General features: G+C 38.9%; 1 protein-coding gene across 1 annotated transcript in view; it reads left to right on the top strand.

Annotated features, from left to right (window-relative positions):
- The window catches only part of Tapt1 (transmembrane anterior posterior transformation 1), a 54,946-nt gene extending 36,493 nt beyond the window's left edge, over positions 1-18,453 (top strand). The window contains exons 8-14 of the mRNA XM_046423736.2: positions 4,036-4,116; positions 6,729-6,838; positions 8,411-8,470; positions 8,835-8,903; positions 11,336-11,412; positions 13,551-13,711; positions 16,271-18,453. Of these exons, the coding sequence (XP_046279692.1) occupies positions 4,036-4,116; positions 6,729-6,838; positions 8,411-8,470; positions 8,835-8,903; positions 11,336-11,412; positions 13,551-13,711; positions 16,271-16,500 (788 nt within the window). The 3' untranslated portion in view covers positions 16,501-18,453. The remainder of the gene's footprint in view (positions 1-4,035; positions 4,117-6,728; positions 6,839-8,410; positions 8,471-8,834; positions 8,904-11,335; positions 11,413-13,550; positions 13,712-16,270) is intronic.
- The last annotated feature ends 988 nt before the right edge of the window (positions 18,454-19,441 follow it).

A 19,441-nucleotide genomic window follows, 5' to 3' on the forward strand; every position in this document is an offset into this window, starting at 1 on the left:
TGGGGCCAAGTGCTGTGACTCTGAATGAAAGGGAAGGAGAAGGGGGCTGCTCAAGGGAGGCATTTTGTTGTCAAGATTAGTAGCTTATAATTAACCATAGTACATATCGATTGAACTGTAAGAAGTTTATTTTTTGCAGAAATTATGTTTTTATTAATTTATATCAATAGCCTGCTTTGAGTATGTGCCCTTACATAGATTTTAAGTTTTAAAAGTTTTCAGTCATCATATATCCGGGCTTTAAAATTATAAGGAAATTGTGAATGGTTTTTAAATCTGGCCACTAGCATTTTGTATCATTAGTATCTCTTTTCTCTCTTTCATAAACAGATCTCCCAAATTACAACCTCTTAGCATAGAGAGATTAGAAATTCAATACTTCAGTTTTTTTTAAATTCTGAAAAAAAAATGACGTATTGTTCAGGTATTCATATCAGCTCAGAAAAAATTCAGGAGTTTATTACAGATTAAAATGGTTAGTAATTAGGACAAAAAGTTTTGCTTTTTATTGTTAAATAAAATACTTAATGTTATAGTACAAAGTGTCTGCATTGTACTCCTTCATTTCTTATAAGAAATTAACTTTATACTAAGGTAGTTTTAAAACCCCAAGAATCTGCCCTAGGCAATCATGCTAATACTGCAAATAGTACTGGGTGTTAAAGGGGAGGATGAGGAGTCTCCCTTTGCAGCTCTTGCCCTCTCTGCACTAGGTCATGGCCATACCATGAGGTGTGCCCAGCACTGTATCTTTGTGTGTGCATTTTCCTGTGATTTATTTTTTTTCTCCCTGAGAAGTTGAGTTACCAGATATGTAGCATAAGGTTCTGTCTCTTACCCTGGGTTAATGTGGAAGACTTTGGGAGTTTTAAAATGACTTTATTCCTCCAACATTAGCTGAACATACATTTTCTTTATAGGAATTGTCTGAGGACAAGTGAAATTGAGTTTAATTAATAAAACCAGACTTTTAACAGTTAATCCTTTTTCTCACTTCATTTTAAGCACCAGCTGAATGTGGGACCTAGGGCTTTTCGATTTGAAAGCCTAAAATGAAAAATTTTGCCTGTTAATAATGTGAACTGCATTCAGAATGATCCTTCAGGAGAGTTAATCCTCTTAACAAGCCTGGAAGGCTGCCATCAGTTTGAAGGCTGTTGTGGGGAGGGGTAGTCACTCATTTCCCAGTTGGACTGCAGCTCTAAGTGTGTTGATGTGTATCTGTTAGTGGTACTCCAGCGGGCAAAGGAGCTGCCTGATTAGAATGTCAGGAATGTCCTAAAAGGGTTGCTTTCCACTGCTTTAAGTTCCTTGGTAAAGGCAAGAGAAGACATTCCCATTATAGAAGCTGTGATTTTTAATCTATGTAAGTTTAATCTTACTGAAAACCTTACTGTTCTGGAAATGAGATGGTATATAAATATATTTTCATTTCATTGTTTATATAAGATTTTATTACAAACAAAAACTTTTTTAAAAAACATTTGAGCTGTGCGCAATAAATGAGTTCTTTTTTTGTCTTTAATTTTTATTGTTGGTTGTTCAAAACATTACATAGTTCTTGACATATCATATTTCACACTTTGATTCAAGTGGGTTATGAACTCCCATTTTTACCCCGTATACAGATTGCAGCATCACATCGGTTACACATCCACTAATAAATGAGTTCTTGAAATCAAAATATACTTATTTGTGGTGGTTCTTTCCTTTTTAATCTTTAAACTTAACATCGTGCATATTCTTCATTTTATAAAATCGCATTTGTCTACCAGAATTTTATAAGTCTATCATTTTGAAATATGCTTTTCTAAAATCATTTTTCTCTTAAGTATCCCCCTAGTAAGATGTGTTTTGTCCTTTCATCAGCATGCTTAGAATTGGAATGACTGCACATTTTCTCCATGTCAGTAGTGTGATGTATTCAAGAATCAGATGTAATTAATTTAAATGTTGTTCTTGTTTTTGCTTTATTTTATTAGAGTTCATAAAAGTTCCTTTGGGTTGTTTCAAATGATGTTCTAAATTTCTCAAGGCAGTTTCTTTCCAGAGAATTATGTAATAAGCCATATCCTACAGGTCAAAAATAAATAAATTTCTTTGTTAATATTGTTTATGAAAATTAGAAAGGCCTTATAGCACATAGGTAGAGACAACTTTGTAAATAGTTAATTGTACAGAATTCCAATTCCAATGTACCTTTGAATTTAATCCCATGAATTAAAATCTAAAATTAACTGTAGTTAAATAACAAAGAATATATTTTGTGTCACACTTTGATAGCAATTATTCTAGGGCAAACTTTAGTTAAACCTATGGCCCCTTTGAAATCACAAAATAAACTGGATGTGTTGATCTAGAACTAGGCAAAACTCACATACTTAAAAACCTCATATGTGCTTCCTTCTATTTGTATCCTGCCTTTTGAGAGTCACATCTATGCTCTGCACCTTGAGACTCACTGCTCTGAGCTTACACCCAGAACATGGTCTCACATAAGGAACAACACTAGAATTCCTAAAGAGAACAGCAGTCTGTGCCCACTGGCTTCAAGGCAATAGAGGTGCAACTCCAGCCCATCTCAAAGAACTGAGCTACTCTGCAAAGGAAGGCCTCAGCAACCTCCTGAAGACTCTGAAGATTTAGGGAAGACACAGATAGTAATGGCCAGAGCCCAGAGTTCTGCTGTGGAAGAAAAGGGCACCAATGATAGGCCATGAAATTGGTATTAAAATACAGAGTACAATGTTGCTAAGGTGGCAGAATAGATGGAAATGACTAAAGGATATACTAGAGCTTTTCAGGTGGGCTGCTTTATGTTTCTGGCCACAGCCCCCACCATTAAACAGAAACCCACATGGGCATGCACACCTACTGCAGCCAGATCGAGTTTGTCCATCACTCAACTACATAGTATCTTAGAAAATAACAGCTGAAAGATGAAATGTGAAAACCAGCATTTGACAAGAATTTAATTATTTGCTTGTATTAAATTCATTCTGACCAATGATATTTATCATAAATTAGTATGTAGTATTAGTAGGTAGTATACTAATTTATGGTAAGTATCATTGTGAAATCTAATTGGTTTTTTTTTTTTCCCAAAGTTCTACATATACTCTGAGAAATGCTGTTGTGATGCCAGCGTTCTCCTAGCTAAGGGATTCATCAGGGCAGTACTTATGTACTTACTGTTTGCCAGATTAGTCGTCTGGGACATGAGGGTTTTATGTTACTCAAATTCTTGTGTTTTACTGTCTGCTTCTTTTTTCCTTTCGTAAAATGAAAACAGTTGTCATAAGTCCCCAGAGGTCATTGGAAAGATTTAATAATGACCAAGTCTGAACAGTTTGATGGTTTGAATATTTTTTGAGTATTATAGAAAACTTGAATTTCTGGGTTTGGGTTGTAGCTCAGTGGTAGAGCGCTTACCTAGCATGTGTGAGGCACTGGGTTTGAGTTTTAGCACCACATATAAATAAAATAAAGGTTAAAAAAAAAAAGAAAACTTGAATTTTTAGACAAGAATTATGTTGCCAAAAGAAATAAATGCTTACCAATTTTGCATCATTGTGTGTGTGTGTTTATGTGTGTGTGTATATATTGTGCAGTCATCCCTCGATTTGAGTTTTACTCTCAAGGTTTCAGCCAATCACAGATTAAAAATATTCTGCAACAAAAAATGACATCTGGTCGGAATATTATAGGGTTTTTTTCTTGTAGTTATTCCCTAAATAATACAGTGTAAATATTCACAGAGCATTTACATAAGTATATGAAAGGATATGAGTAGGTTATATGCAAATACTATACTGTTATCATATAAGAGACTTGAGCTTCTTGGATTTTGTAAATACAGGTTCCTGGAACCAGTGCCTCACAGATTCTGTGATTCATTTTTGGTTTTTTTGTTTGTTTTGCAGACAGTTGTATGTAGCATAATAATTTCATCAGATTTTGACAGAACTATTTTAGATATGTACTGTATTATTATCTATATGAATTATAGTACTTATGTTTGTTTTCGTTTTTCAGATATCAAGGAACGATTCACAAATTATGTGCTTTTGCTGATAGTATGTTTAAGGAACATGGAGCAGTTTTCTTGGAATCCAGGTAACTAGCTCTTACCAAATTTAGTGTTTTGTGATTTTACTCTTAAACCAAAATCTTTCTTTCACATGGAATAAAATGAATACTACAGAGAATTTTGGAGGGCTGGCGTTGTTTGTTTGGGTATTAGAAAGGAAAATGGACAGGGATTTCTGGTGTGGTTGGATTCTATCTTTTCCAAAAGCCTCTCTGACTCTGGAGCTACATAGTGGTGGATGAGCAGACCCTGCTCTGAAGTCAGCCCTGGGCCTCACTCAGCCGTGGTTACCTACACACTGACATTTTCACAGTTGACTGGAGGATTCTGTGCTCTTCCTTAATATTTGTGTTTTACCTGTTCACTATTAATTTTTAGGCCAAATAGGGATAAAGAATTATAATGTAAAGCACTAGATTTTGTTCCTCATGTATCTCTGAATTCAGGCTCACAGGAAGTTAACACAGTCCATGAATTCTCACCCTCCTTCAGCAGACACTACCCAAGCAGGTGCAGAGGGCCAGGCACAAGGCAAGGGACTGTGGCAAATATCAGAAGTGCAAAGACATTTAATGCTGGACTCAGGTAGGGGAGAAAAATAGGCTGTTACGATACTGAAGTGGGCTGGGTGGGAAACAATCAGATATCTCAAGTAATTGAGAATTTTTTCGCCCAGTGCTGAAAAAAAAAAACAAACAGTTTTTAACGATGCTGGCCATGCTTTGCATTCTGTTTATCACTCCCAATATCATGGATGTTCTAGGCATCCAGTACCTTTTATTAATTTATTTTATTTCATTGCTTATTTCCAGGTACCTTTGAAAAATCAGAAAGAAATACAAAATAAAATATACATTTGATCTTGGAAATAAGTTTCCAGAAGTTACATTCTTAAAGAAACTATAACATCAAATGATAGATTTTTAAAAATATTTTTCTAATAGTTATTTTTTAGTTGTAGTTGGACACAATACCTTAATTTTATTTATTTTATGTGGTGCTGAGGATTGAACCCAGGGCCTCATATGTGCTACATGCACGCTCTACCACTGAGCCATATTCCCAGCCCCTCAAATGATCGATCTTAAGTGGTATGCATTCTAATCTAAATACACCCAAAAGCCACGTAATTTGTGGCAGGGAATGTCCTACACACACACACACACACACACACATTCTTTGTGTACCTGGAATCTTTTAATGAATGGTAGTATCAGTAGGTCAGCAGTATTCATGAAACAGAGTGGATATGTATAGCCCACAGACCCCAGGTGGGGTCATTAATCCCAGAACAGAGTTGTTACACAAAAGGACAAATACTCAAGCTTCTTAACACCTCCATGTTCGAAGTAATGTTCTCATTTGTACTGTGACTTTCAACGGGTTATCTTAAGTTTCCTTCATCAGTACTGTGAAGATAAAATGATCAAAGGGACACTGTGCTTATTGGTGGATCCTTCATTCTTTTATTTTAGCTTTTTTTAAAACCAAAATACCATTTGTAGAAGCTTTTACTAAGTGCCCAGGATAATTAATAACCAAAAAATAACAAGCTATTTTGTGTGCCAGGAACATTGCTATATACTCTAATCTTATTTAATTCTCATAATGGAATGTAGACAACTTCTAATATCCTTATTTTGTAGATCAGGGAATTGGAACAAATATAATTAAAAACAACTGGGTACTGTGGCCCATGCCTTTGAACTCAGCTACTCAGGATGAGGCAGGAAGATCACAAGTTCAATGCTTGCCCAGGAACCTAGAGAAACCCTGTCTCAAAAATAAAAATGACTGGGGATAGGTATCAGTAGTATAGGCCTCTGTTCAGTATTGAACAGCCCTAGTTCCATGCTTTGGAAGTGTTCAGTGCAGCTAGGAGTTGAGTTCAGATGTCACCAGACCTGCAGAAAATAAAGAAGAAGAAACTTGCAGAGTTTCTTGTTGAAAGAGGTCCCCTGGTTTCTGGAGCCTCACCATGATGCCAGACTCGGAACAGTGCCTGGCGTCCATCGTCAGCGCGTGGCCAGCTGCAGCCACCAGGTCCTTGGTCTCCATGGGTCTTCGCCAGCGTTTCCAGCCATCCTTTTCTTGTTCTGTCCCACTCTTAAGTCCTTCCTCCAGGTCTTAGGAGGTTATCTGTGGGTATTATTTTTATCAGCTACTTAGTACTGAATTGATATTTTAGTAAATATCATAAATGTTAGCAGATAACAAGAAGTTGCATCCATATGACAGTGAAATAAATGATCGTTAAGTATCTTTAAATCAAAAAGGAAAAGATGTGCTCAGTTGACTCCAGCATATCTCTGTGAGCTCTTTACTGTCAACTGAGGCAACTACAGAATTAAAAGGCTTTCCTAAGGAACCTGCCTAACCTGGTCATGCCCAGGTGTCAGCTCCTCAAAGGCAACATGGCCTGCGGACAAAGCAGTGCTAGGAACACAGAAAATACTGAGTGACTATGTGTTGGATGAATTGCCCTTAAAATTGGTAAAATGTTGTGTTTTTTTGTTTGTTTGTTTGTTTTTTGATAAAGGTTTAACTGAAATACTAAGTTTTGCCCTGTAGAGATTTTAGGTTGGATTCTGCTCATATTAAGAGATGTACTTATCTGTCTTTTCTCTATACTGTATAGATCATCTCTGGGTGCTGTTTCCAGATGTCTGTATGGTGATTGCCTCAGAAATTGCTGTGGACATTGTAAAGCATGCCTTTATCACCAAGTTCAATGACATTACTGCAGATGTATGTATTTCTATAAGCAATTCAGTGTTCAGAGTTTACTGCTTAATATTATGAAGTTCTTAATGAATTTAGGTTTATTGTGTTTACGGAGATTATAGGATATAACTACTACTTTAAAGTTAATATTGTAATTTTAAGTTTGTAAAAATTATTACACTACTGAATGGTTTTGCTTCAGTATTGAACAGCCCTAATTCCATGCTTGGAAATGTGCAGCTCAGCTAGGAATTGAGCTCAGATGTCACCAACTCAAAATCTTCATAAACTGTTACCACTATCACTATCTGTCCACTTCAGTTTTAAAATCATTTTGTGTCTATTTTAAAAATAAGACATCAGAACTTCTCTCAGGGTAGCTTTTAAAATATTTTCTATTTCAAAATTGATTTTTTTTCTGTGATTATCAGTTGGTTCCTAAATTCAAACCATACATTTTTCTTGTGAAAGTACTTGATGAAACTTCAAAGAATTTGTTTTACATTGCAATCATATTCTGTAGAATTTCCGGAAATAGGGGCTGTAGGCTTATTTGTATAAATAGTAAACCATAGAAGAGGTTCCTGAGACGTTCCTGGCTTTGTCCTAAATGAGTATTAGTTTAATAGTTTTCTGGATTTTATTGAGTTGTACTTTTAATTTACAGTTTTTACTCTGACACTTATTGTTTAACGACTTAAAATCGAATGCAGTTGCTACAGTTCAAAGATTTGATCGTGAGTTTCTGAAGGATTTGATATACTAGAAGAAAGTATGGTTAGGAAATTTTTTACTGATGAAGTGATTTTACCATTTCCTTTCTTGGCCTCAGTAGAGAATAATTCCATTTTCATAGGATCATTTTCTCTGCATCTGAAGTCAAATTTAATAAGCTTCAGGTATTTTGTGCAATTTTTAGTGGAAACGAGTTTATAGTGCACTTGTAATTGTAGCACTACTCTGTTCCCTATCAATATTAATGTTGGCATCCATTTTTCTAAGAAGGTGATTATCATAACTGTTTTTTTTTTTTGTACCAGGTATTAAACCCAGGGGCACTTAACCACTAAGCCACATTCCCAGCCCCCCCCCCCTTTTTTTGTTGTTGTTGTTTTTGTTTTTTATTTTGAGACAGGGTCTCACTAAGTTTCTGAGGCTGGCCTCAAACTTGCAGTCCTTTTGCCTCAGCCTCCTGAGTCTTTGGGATTATAGGCATGTTCCACCACACTCAGCATTTCATTTAAACTTTCATTTTAAATTCTTCATTTCATTTAAAATTTCAAAATTCTTTTTGACACATGCATTACTTTTAAAATATTCGCTTCCCCAAATTCTAAACTCTCTGGATCATAAATCATTGAATATTTATTCCTTTTTGAAAAGAACCCTTTAAAAAGCCTATGCATATAGTAGATCAGGGAAATCGAGGCTGTGTTTTACCTTTACTTCAGGAAGACAAATAGTCCGTGTTCAGAGGTCTGGTCATTAGCATCTGTTCCTGGTTAATTATTGAACATTTTATTTACAAAGTCTAAATCTTTCCACATGGTATATTTGCATGAGATTACTGAATATTTCTCTCTTATTTGTCTTTAGGTCTACAGTGAATACAGAGCCAGCCTTGCTTTTGACCTTGTTAGTAGCCGACAGAAAAATGTGAGCATTTTATCTAAGGCATAGTCCCTTTAACAACAATGGTTAAATTTAGCACAAAATATTAGTTAAAGGAAAACCACATTTCTGCTTACCTCTGTTCTGTACATAAGCATTTACACAGCAATAGTGCTTATATTACATAGTGGGTGATTTTTATAGCACTGTAACACACAATTTTGCATTTAAAACTTCTTGTGAACAATTAGATTTCCACATCATCTTATTAAATTACAGAACAGGCACTAGGTTCTCTTCCTGTCCATAGCCTCACCTGTTTATAACATGTGCTGGGATGAGTGAACAGTACTTTTTAAATGCTGGTTAAATTCCAGAGAATCTGAACCCTCCTCTCCTTTCTCTGCAGGCGTACACTGACTACAGTGACTCGGTAGCACGACGGATGGGCTTTATTCCTCTCCCACTGGCTGTTTTAGTAAGTTCAGTATGTGTGTCTGTATTTAAATGAGATAGTCATCATTATATAACATTAATAAATTATCAGTAAGTTTGCTTCAGAGGGATAGGATCTAAAAATTAAATAACTTGGAAGAAAAGAAGTTTGTTTTTTTTAAATAATGGCATTATTCTTTCAGATGAAGTGGTAAAGAAGGAACTGTTTTTGTAAGTGGCTTTTCTAAAAGTGAGGATATTCTTTTTTGTTCTTTTGGCAGAGATTTTTCTTTTTCAACAGATATCTCTAGCGGTGGACATTGACATGACCACTGGAATGCATAGTGGTTACAACATAAATTGATCCAACATTGCTAGAGGGCAATTTGACAGTGTTCAACTTTGATGCAGTTATTCTGGTTCTAGGAATTTATCCTAAGGAGATAGTTATGAAAGGCATGCAGTGATTGATGGGCAAGGCTAAGCACTTGCAATGGTATTTGTAGTTATTAAAACATTAGAAGCCAACTACAGTGTGCCCAATGAGGGCATATTTTGGTATCTGCTGTAATTACCACTTCTTTTTGTTTGTTTTTTGTTTTTGTTTTGTACTGGGATTAAACTCAAGGGCACCTGACCACTGAACCACATCCCAAGCCCCATTTTGTATTTTATTTAAATAGAGTCTCACTGAGTTGCTTAGCACCTTGCTTTTGCAGAGGCTGGCTTTGAACTGAAGATTCTCCTTTCCCTGCCTCCCGAGCCACTGGGATTGCAGGCATGCACCACCACACCCAGCTGTAATCACCACTTCTAAAGTTTTTTTTTTTTTTTTTTTTTTTTTTTTTAATTTCATTGAAAATTCCTGCTGTTATGCATAGGAAATACCATTTTTAAAATAAAAATAGTTCTGAAATTCAAATCAACTCTAAAAAAGTTGCCACCTCTGATCCTTTTAATGAACTTCTCAGCACAGTCTTATAAATAGTTGCTAGCTACATTGGACTGTAATGTTAATTAAGATTTGCTGACTGTACCTGTATTTGATTATGTTCCTTCTTGACTACCTGTTCTTGTGTCAAAACAAACTTGACCATCTTTTTGCCAAAAGGCATCTGAAGTTCCCTTATAGAAACAGTCTTGGGCAAATCAACTGGGAAATGTATCAGCAAATTGTGGTGCAGCCAGCTGAATCTTAGACCAGCTTGCCTATCCTTTTTCAGATGATGGTTAAAGAATAGATTTTATGTTACTTAAATGTCAATATGACTTTCCAGATAACCACGTTCTAAATATTTTTAATTACATAAATAGCTTGTTATTCCATTACAAAGCAGGAGGTTTTTGCTTAGGAAAAGGAACTCTTAGAATTTGGGGAAAATGGAAGATTTTAAAGAAAAAATATTGGGTCAAAGTTTAAGAGATTGACAGAATAGAATATTTTTTCTAATTTGTTTTCTACAATTGGGAACATGATATATGCAGTTGCGAGGGTAAATGTGGATTCCCTGACTTTGCAGAATGTGTTGGACTAAATGGCAACAGTCATTTTCCTGTTAGAGGCTGTTACAGGGGAGGGCTTCCATTTTTTTCCTCATAGTGAAACTTTATTGAACACATCCATTCCCCCTAACTAATCCTGTGTTTTAAAATATCTTTAAGAATGTATGTTGATGATATTTAAGACACCCTGCTAGACTCTTCCATTAAACAGCTCTACTTTACTGGATGAGCAGTTTTTCTCCTGATTCTCAATTTCCATGTAGTCGTCCCACTGGGCCTTCATCTGTGGGCACATCTAAAATGTGTAAACATTCCCCCTTGACTGGTGCAGCCAGATTTATTCATCAGAATTCCAAGGATAATGCTGTTATTTCTGTGTTTCTGCAAGATAAGTAAGAAAATAGGTATTTAATTGTAATTATCCAGAAGAGAAGTTTTCCCAACCTTTAAGTAATTTATTTGTTAATAGTGTTTAGATTTTTTTAAACAGTATGAACTTCCGAAGGTTCCCTTTTCTCCATGTTCCCTGCAAGTTATTGGGAATTCTTGAAGAAGTTAAGGATGGTAGACAGGGAAGTGCCCACCACGTGGGTCCATCCAGCTCTGGTAGCAACCAGGGTGAGAAGATGAATTCATTTAGGCTTTCCAGAAGTGGTTATAAAAATCAGCTGATCAGCGTATCTGTCAGGTACAAGCAGAGGCATCAGTCAAGTGCGCGAGGTTAAGGTCTGCCTTTAGAGAGTTGATAGTCCACATCCCAGACTTGCCTGAAGAAACTGAGTCCACCAGAAGCTGTCATGCGCAGGCAGGTCCTGACAGGGACTGGCAGATCTAAAGCTGTCCTTGGAGTTAGACCAAGGTCACAGGCATGTGCCTACAGTGTTGAAATCAGCATGCTGAAATCTTCTATTTAAACATTAACTAATAAGCCTTCTGTGTTTTTTCTGTGTGTTTTGTTGTGTTTCTGGCTAGCTCATCAGAGTTGTAACAAGCTCAATTAAAGTGCAAGGAATCCTGTCATATGCCTGTGTCATACTCTTCTATTTTGGGTAAGATGGCCTATTCCTGAAAATGATTTTAAGTGTAAATAAATGCAAGATGCAATGGAAGTGAGTAGTGCCTACATCATGCGTTTGTTCTCTGTGTGCTTTAGATTTTATTTTACTCTTCAGTGGAGGCTTACTCTAAGCCCTTTTTGCTTAAGAGTATGTTTCCCCCATATTTTCTTTTATGAAAAAAAGTCAACCTTTGTAGTCTGACTTTTTTCCATGTTTAAAAACATCTTTGACCTTTTGGTATTGCCACATTTAACTATTAGCACACTCTAGCGCCATGTCAGATCAGTTCAGGAGTGAAGCAGGAATGGCATTTCTCATCTGCTGGCTGAACCTTACCTGCAGATCTCTTGGTTTGAGGTAGCTCATATTCTGTTGGGGAAGATATACAGAAAGTGAAACTCACACTGTTTAAGATAAGTCGTAAAAGGTAAGAAGAAAATAACAATATGAAATGGCAGTTTTGTCGCTGTCGGTTTTCTCAAGAAGTGAACTGATGATACAAGTAGCCTAGCCTGGGATCAGGGTGTAGTACTCAAAAAGAAAACTGAGCAGCCTGTCCCCACCCTGGCTTATGAAGGGTGCATAGGAGCCAGTGCTGAGGAGTGTTAGTCTGGGGGGCTCAGATCTGAGCATCTCCAGAGGAGTGGGGGGGTGAATAAGCAGAGCAAGATCATCCCAGCTATAGATCCCCAAAGGGCCTCATCGAGGATGAAGTCTGCTTTCCAGGGACATCCCTAGGTTTCAGTTACATGTTTGAGTGTTTTCTGCATTTGCCTGCTACCCACATACTGCTGGTCTGTGGCAGGTGCAGCACAAGACACTCTGTCGAAGCAGCCAGGAAACAGTCAGTTCTCCCCCATGCACCTGGAGCAATAAATATGCGTGCCAGCACCTACAGTGCCCATCTGGGCCCTCACCCTACAGATCTGGGTTGAGGCTAAATGGCTGGTGGCGGTGGTGCCCACAGCAAGACATAATTCTGATCAGGTTGCATACCATTTACTATTGAATGAACACAAAACTGCTTTACTTAGTTTGTTTTTTGTTGCTGATAGCACAGACTGGGTAAGTTATAAAGAAAAGAGATTTATTTTGTCACACAGTTCTTGTTCAAGTTTTGGGGGTCATATCTGATGATTCCTTCTTGCTGGCAGAGTCCTGAGGCCATGCAAGCATCACATGGCAAGAGACTGGGAGCAAGTATGAGACCTAATCAAAGTGGCTTTAATAGCAGACTCCCTCTTGAGGTATCCCATTAACCCATTCAAGAGAGCAGAGCCCTAATCCCCTGGTCCCACCACATAATAGCTCATAATGGGAATGCATTTCAGCATGAGTCTTGGAGGGGACAATATTACTTTATTAAGTTAACTCTTTTCAGATTTTTGACGTTAAAAAACAAGAGATCCTCCTGTTCTCATACAAATTCTCACCCCTCAGAGTCAGCATGTGCCAAGTTTATCAAGTGGTTTTGCTGTAATTGTTCTCCTCTTTGTTTAACAAGTTAATTGTTCTAATGGGTTTTTTTTTTTTTCACATAAACAAAACTAGAAGTGAAGCATATGTATAAATACCTGAAAACCTTTGGTTAGTTGGAATTGTGTGTGCAGAAATCACCAACTAGAGTTCAGATCCATGCAGGACCCCATGTTGGTGTTCTGGGTCCTGTTGGGGGTTCCCAGTCCCCTCCTGCTTTGTGAGGGCCCCATTTCTGCACAGTGAGAAAGAACAAGAGGATGTGTGCCCAGAGCAAACACTGAAGGACAGGGTACCAGATGCCACAGGGATTGACGTTATTTTTCAATTTTCTTTCTTATTCATCTGCATGTATTAAATGTATTTGTTTTGTAGTAAGAGAATAAATGTTAAATTACTTAATAGTGGGAAGACCTCTAACTGGTAATGATTAATGGCACAGAACTAAGGACTTTATCAAAAGTTTTCCCTGGTGACAGAAGCTTTGGGGACTCTGGGCGTTGGTTGAGGAACTTGTGTCCTCTGCTAGGTCCTGGCTCATGGGCCCACCCCTTCTCACCAGGCCCACCTTCCTATTAGCAACAGTAGGAGATGGCAGGCGTGGTATTTCCATGAATTCTAACAGCGGTCATTTGTTTTGTTTCCATTGTTAGGTTGATATCCCTGAAAATACTTAATAGCATCGTGCTGTTGGGGAAGTCCTGCCAGTATGTGAAGGAGGCCAAAATGGAGGACAAGCTGTTCGACCCTCCCCCAGCCAGCGCTCCGGGCAAACCATCCAGCAAACCACACAACAAATGCAGACCCTCACAAGGTACATGTGCTGCTTTTCATCACCCCTGAACCATTTTCAGCCAGTTGTCTGAACTCTTTCTAATGAAAGTCACTGTTTGACAACGTGTAGCAGACTTTAAAGAATTTTTTCACTTTAAATAGTTGGGTTTTTTAACAGTTGTATTTTAGATCTCGTCACAGATCTACTGACACAGAGCTCTGAGTTTTTACATTGGTTCGTTCATTTGTCAGTAGGTACCTCTGAGCCCGTTACATGCCAGGTCCAGGGGATCTGCAGGGAATGGCAGCTCCCCTCTCTGGTGGAGCTTATGCTACATGGTCGGGAGGGGGTGGGGAGAAAAAAGTGTGCACCTTGCCAGGTGGCTCGGTGGAAAGCTGCAGGGAGCTGAGGTGGACCCTCAAAGGGAAGAGCTGTGGCTGTGGGGACGGCGCTGAGCAGAGCTGCTTGGTGGATTCAAGGACAACAAAGGCCAGGCCTTTGTGAGACCTCAGCTTGGTCTCAGAGTGGGAAGGAGCCAAGGCAGGGTTTAGCATGGTGGACGAGCAGCTGGTGTTCCCAGAGGATCATTCTCAAGTTGGTGGACAGCAGACTCAGGAGAGTAACCCAGGCCAGCTGCAGAGCGGAGGCTGCCTGGCAAAGCAGGGTCTGGTGGCATGAGCAGAAGGCCTGGCCGCATTCTGGTAGGTCTGGAAGATGAGGGAAGGACTCTGGTAAGTAGATGGTACAGTGTGAGGAAGAGAGGAGAGCGAGGGTGGTTCCAGGTATCTGCCTGAGGGTTCCAAGGAAGGGCAGAGGCCAGGCTCAATGTTTGCATTGGATGGCATCCCTCTTAACATAGGTGTCAGCTCATACGACTTTGAGTTTATATGATTTATTTTTAAATGCATGGAGCAAGTGCGGGGTAATGCAGGTGAACCTCCACGCCAGTGCGAGGTGACACAAGTGAGAACCAGATGGGCGAGAGGACTGGTGGGCATGGGAGCACATTCTTCCTGGAGCTGGCCTTGCCTGGACTATATCTTGAAGGATGAGAGGAAATAGGCCATGTGGGGTCTGGTGAGAAGGACACTGAGGGAAGGGGCCAGCGTTACCTGAAGTCACAGAGGCCTGAGGAGGTTCCAGAGAGCTGGCAGCTCTGTATTGCGACTGGGGAGCTCTCGATGGCAGGGGAGACAGCTGGGCCAGAGTCTGGGCAGAGGCAAAGGCTGTGCTCATTGCATGTGCCTCATGGGGAGCTGAGCAGCTGGAATAGAAAGTTGAAATTAATTTTTTCCATTATAAAGAACATATTGAACGGGCGCAATGGCGCATGCCTGTAATTCCAGCTGTTCAGGAGGCTGAGGCAGGAAGATGGAGAGTTCAAAGCCAGCCTCAGCAAAAAACGAGGCACCAAGCAACTTAGTGCGACCCTGTCTCTAAATAAAATACAACATAGGGCTGGGGGTGTGGCTCAGTGGTTCAGTGCCCCTGAGTTTAATCCCCTACCCCCACATACAAAAAAAAAAAAAGAATATATCGAGTATTGTTAGTAAGATTGCATTTATTTCACCTAACTAGATAGCTCATAATGGGTCTGCACACGTTCTCTTATGTATAGTAAGAAATTAATAAGTGTCAGTCTTGTTTAAAGAGGATTCTAACGGGGGAAGATAAAACTTGGAAGCATATAAAATGTGAGGCCGTCGGTCAGGGCTCATGTGGGCAGTACACATTAGACCAGTGTCTGCAAAGAATGTCCTAGAGGTCAGGAGACCACAGACTTAGAGTCCATTCTGGAGGGCGATGAAGTCAGGCAGGGAAAGGGTAGATGGGGGCCATGCTCAAGACAGGGTCAGAGTTAACCCCGTTCATTCTAAAAGAAACAGAATACAGCAGGGCTAGAGGGAGGGTACCCCAAGAGGCATCTGGGTGCATACACTGCCTCCTTGATGGCCGTGGTTCAACAGGTGTATGCAGATGGCAAAACTCATCGCACTTGTAATAGGTGCAGTTTGTGAGCAGTTCCTTTTTTGGCCCAAAGAAGACAATCTCAAAAGGATTAAATGTTCATGCCCAAGCCCAGCCCCACTGTCCTCAGGGCCACGCTCGGGGATCCCTGTGGCTTAAAACAAACACTGGGGACTTGACTGGGTGATGGGTGGGTTTCCCCACTGACCTGGACTTCTGGAGCAGTGCTTCTGCCCTCTGTCTAGCTACAATGACTACAGCAGCCTGAGTGGAGGAGCCAGGGCTGGTTTTTCAGATCTGGCCACAGTCACATTAGGATATGGCCATTTAGGAAATAGCCTTGGTATCAGAGTTGGGTCTCTTCAGAACAGGGTTACAGTGTTTTTTGTGTGACGTGATCAAAATAATGCACCCTTCCAGAAAATCTTGAGTGAGCAGTAGGGCAGCTTCTGAGTTTTATTGTAAATCACAGCTGCTTATCCAGTGTGCACTTTGGTCATTTGTTTTTTCCAAAGAGGGCAGATGGACACTGTTTTCAGCACGATTGAAAACACAGGTATTGAGGAGCTCATGGTTACTGTGAATTGAGGGGAACCTGTTTTCTAATTCAATGGCTCTCCTTTTCCATAGGACTTTCCACAGAGGAAAACCTGTCTGCCTCAGTCACCAGCCAGCCTGCTCATCAGAAGGAAAATGTCATACCACTACTTGTGACCAGCAGTTCTGATCAGTTTCTGACAACTCCAGATGGTGATGAAAAGGACATAACGCAGGAAAATTCTGAATTAAAACACAGATCCTCAAAGAAAGATTTGTTAGAGATAGACAGGTTCACAATTTGTGGAAACCGAATTGACTGAATTCCGTGGCTTGTGCTGAGGATGCTGGCCCTGGGCAGCAAGTGCTGAGCTGCCAGGACAGACGGATGCTAAACATGGCACTTGAATATTTATTTAAAAACTTAAATTATTAATGGCAAGCAAATCTTAGTATCTCTCCTCCAATAATGTGGTCTGGCCAAAGGTCAGATCACGGAACAGCAGCAACCTCCGGCCTCGACTCTGGGAAACTTGACGGAGACAAGCACTTCCCCTGTGTGGCCAGGAGCAAGAGCTCTTGGCTTGTCACTTGGGCTCCTAGAGTATGGCGTTGTCTCCAGGCCTCTTCAAAATGCAGATGTACACCTGGACAGCTGTGGAGCTCTTACCATGATGACTCTCCAGCCGCACCATTTTCATAGACAGTTCTCAGACTTTACTTCATCTGCCAAAGCATTAAAATTATTAAACATAAGTCAAGATAAATGTTCTTACCACCAGAATAATCCTTGAAGATATATCTGAATTAATCAGAATAAAAGGCTACCTTAAATAAGACATGATGAATAGTAGCGTTTTATAGAGAAAAAAAAAAAAACGCCCTAAGCCAGTTCATTTATTTAAAAGAAAATAATTAATTAATGAAAGTTATGCATCACTGAGAAAATGTTTTATAATTTTTCAGTTTACTCTTTAAAGCAAAATGTGAGCTGTGTTTCATTTAATTGCAGAGGATAAAATAGAAATTTCCTTATAAAAAAGCACTTTTTTTTTTTTTTTTTTTTACTGAAAAGGCAGAGCAGTGTTAACTTTAAGGTATAGTTAACTGGTTTTGCTTTAAAACTAATCATTTCATCAGCTAAAGGATTCGGTGTTGAATAGGCTGAAAAATTGTCAGTGTACAAAATTCAAAACTATCAACTTTAACTGGATTTTTTTAAGTAACAGTTTCAAAGTAAATATTCCAAGTGGATCAGGCATCATCCTCTTGCTTGGGCTTATAAGATGCATTCTTCATTCATTCGTCAGCAGTGCACCTGTGCCCAGGCGGGGTCTGGGTTCTGCATGGGCAGGTGCCAGGGGCCGAACCTACACTGTAGGCCAGCCTGTGCTGGGAGAGGACCCCTTGTGAAAGTGAATGGGGGTGTCTGGGTGTGGACGCCCATCTGTGTGTGTGAGGCGTTTGTGGATGTTGGGAACAGCAATCAGAGGGTGCTTTTTGGTTTTGTTGGAAATTAAGATTCCACTTCTGCTTTACTGCTTGTCACAGCCTACATTACAGGACAGGTTGTTTCCACCCCATTTTATCTTGAGAATCCTTTCAGCATTTCTATAAAAATTTGACCACTTCTGATTACAGAACTGTCCAGAAGATGGTACTGATCACTTTATTTCCATTGGTGTTTCATTTTTGAAATTGTTTTATGCAAATGTTTCAAGTATATTTATGCAAAAGGCAAATTGGGGGTGATTTGTCTATCCTGGGTAAAATATAAAGCAAGCTTTAATGCTTTGGCTTGTTCATTTGAAGTACAAAAGTGAATTTTAATGTTTTGCACTAAACAAAAGAAATCTGAAGATTGATGTTGAAGAGATTGTACAGACATACATTTGTGAAACCGAGATGTATTTTTAAGTTAAAAATGAACATTTTAATTGCTTTGTGTATGTTTCAGTGTAGCCCATTTTAAAACCTTTTTTTCCATCTCCTTCTCACCAACAAAAGGAACAGCGCTCATGGTGAATAGGAATGGTTTGGAGAGAGCTTTTGCCAAACACAGCCCGGCTCAGAGCAAGAGTGTGGCTTTGGTCTGCCGGTTCTGCCTGAATGACTGTTACTGTGCTGTCATCTTCAGATTTTCGTTTCCTTTGCAGATGCCCTTGGGAGTGTGGGATGATACTCGTTTCTTCTGTCATAATGGCATTCAGTACTAATTTTATAAGTGCATCTTGTGTGAAACTCAATAAATTCAATTTTGTAATCTTTTTTAAAAAGGTCACTGAATTTATTTTAATGACGTTTACTTAAGTTGTGTTGGTGGAGTAGATTTCCCACTCACTCCACAATATGAATTTTTTCCTAATTTACAAATGATAGGACTGTCTTAATTTGATAGTCTTAATTTGTCTTAATTATTCTTTTGTCCTGGATGGTGGCAAAATGTTACATTTTTGTCTTTGAAAGGATAGTTTTAGACCTGGCCAAAGACCCTGTAATACCTCTCAGCACATAAAGGTGTCTATGTTTGCAGGGGTCCTGAATGTCACACATGTGCTGCTTTTCATATCTGGGAGCCACATTCAGGATAGGGCTTTTGGCCCTGCATGATTTGGACCCTTCTTAGCCTTTCTTTTGGAATGGAAGTGCAAATACCATATGTTGTTCATGAGTTGTCCAGGCTTCTTGTTTAGACTTTATACTCGTGATACATAAGCATGAAAGAAACTTGCTATAATTAGCTCCTCAGAATTTGTCCTGCCACTTCTAATAACTCAGCAGAGGTGATAAGTTCCAATGTAATTTAAAATCACTATGGTTTGATTTTCAACTTCATATATTTATTTTTTCCACACAGATTTGTTTAGAAACCCAAGTGTCAGAAACCATTGAGAATTAGGGTCAGCAACGAGCAAGGCCCCTGCCTCCTGGCGAAGACTGACAGCAACAAGTCAGTGCAATACCAAGTGACCTCCCAGGCTTGTTTCAGCCCTAAGATAAATGTAGTTTGTTAACATTTTTACATATAGCTGATTTTTTTCCTGTTATGTCTGCTTATTAAAGTAAGATAATTATATAAAGTTAGAAATGTTAGAAAGAGTATACAATGAATCAGAATGCATATATATACCTAATTAGAATAAGTAAATAAATAATTTTTTTTAATACAGGTAGAAAAAAAATAAATGTTAGAAATTTTTAAAAAGTGCTTTTTCACTAAAGACTACTAACTGTTCCCAGAATCTCTCCTGGACATATGCATAG

Source organism: Marmota monax, unplaced genomic scaffold, assembly GCF_021218885.2.
Source record: "Marmota monax isolate L192 unplaced genomic scaffold, Marmota_monax_Labrador192_F-V1.1 WCK01_AAM20220418_F8-fsc00009, whole genome shotgun sequence".
Classification (NCBI taxonomy): Eukaryota; Metazoa; Chordata; class Mammalia; order Rodentia; family Sciuridae; genus Marmota; species Marmota monax.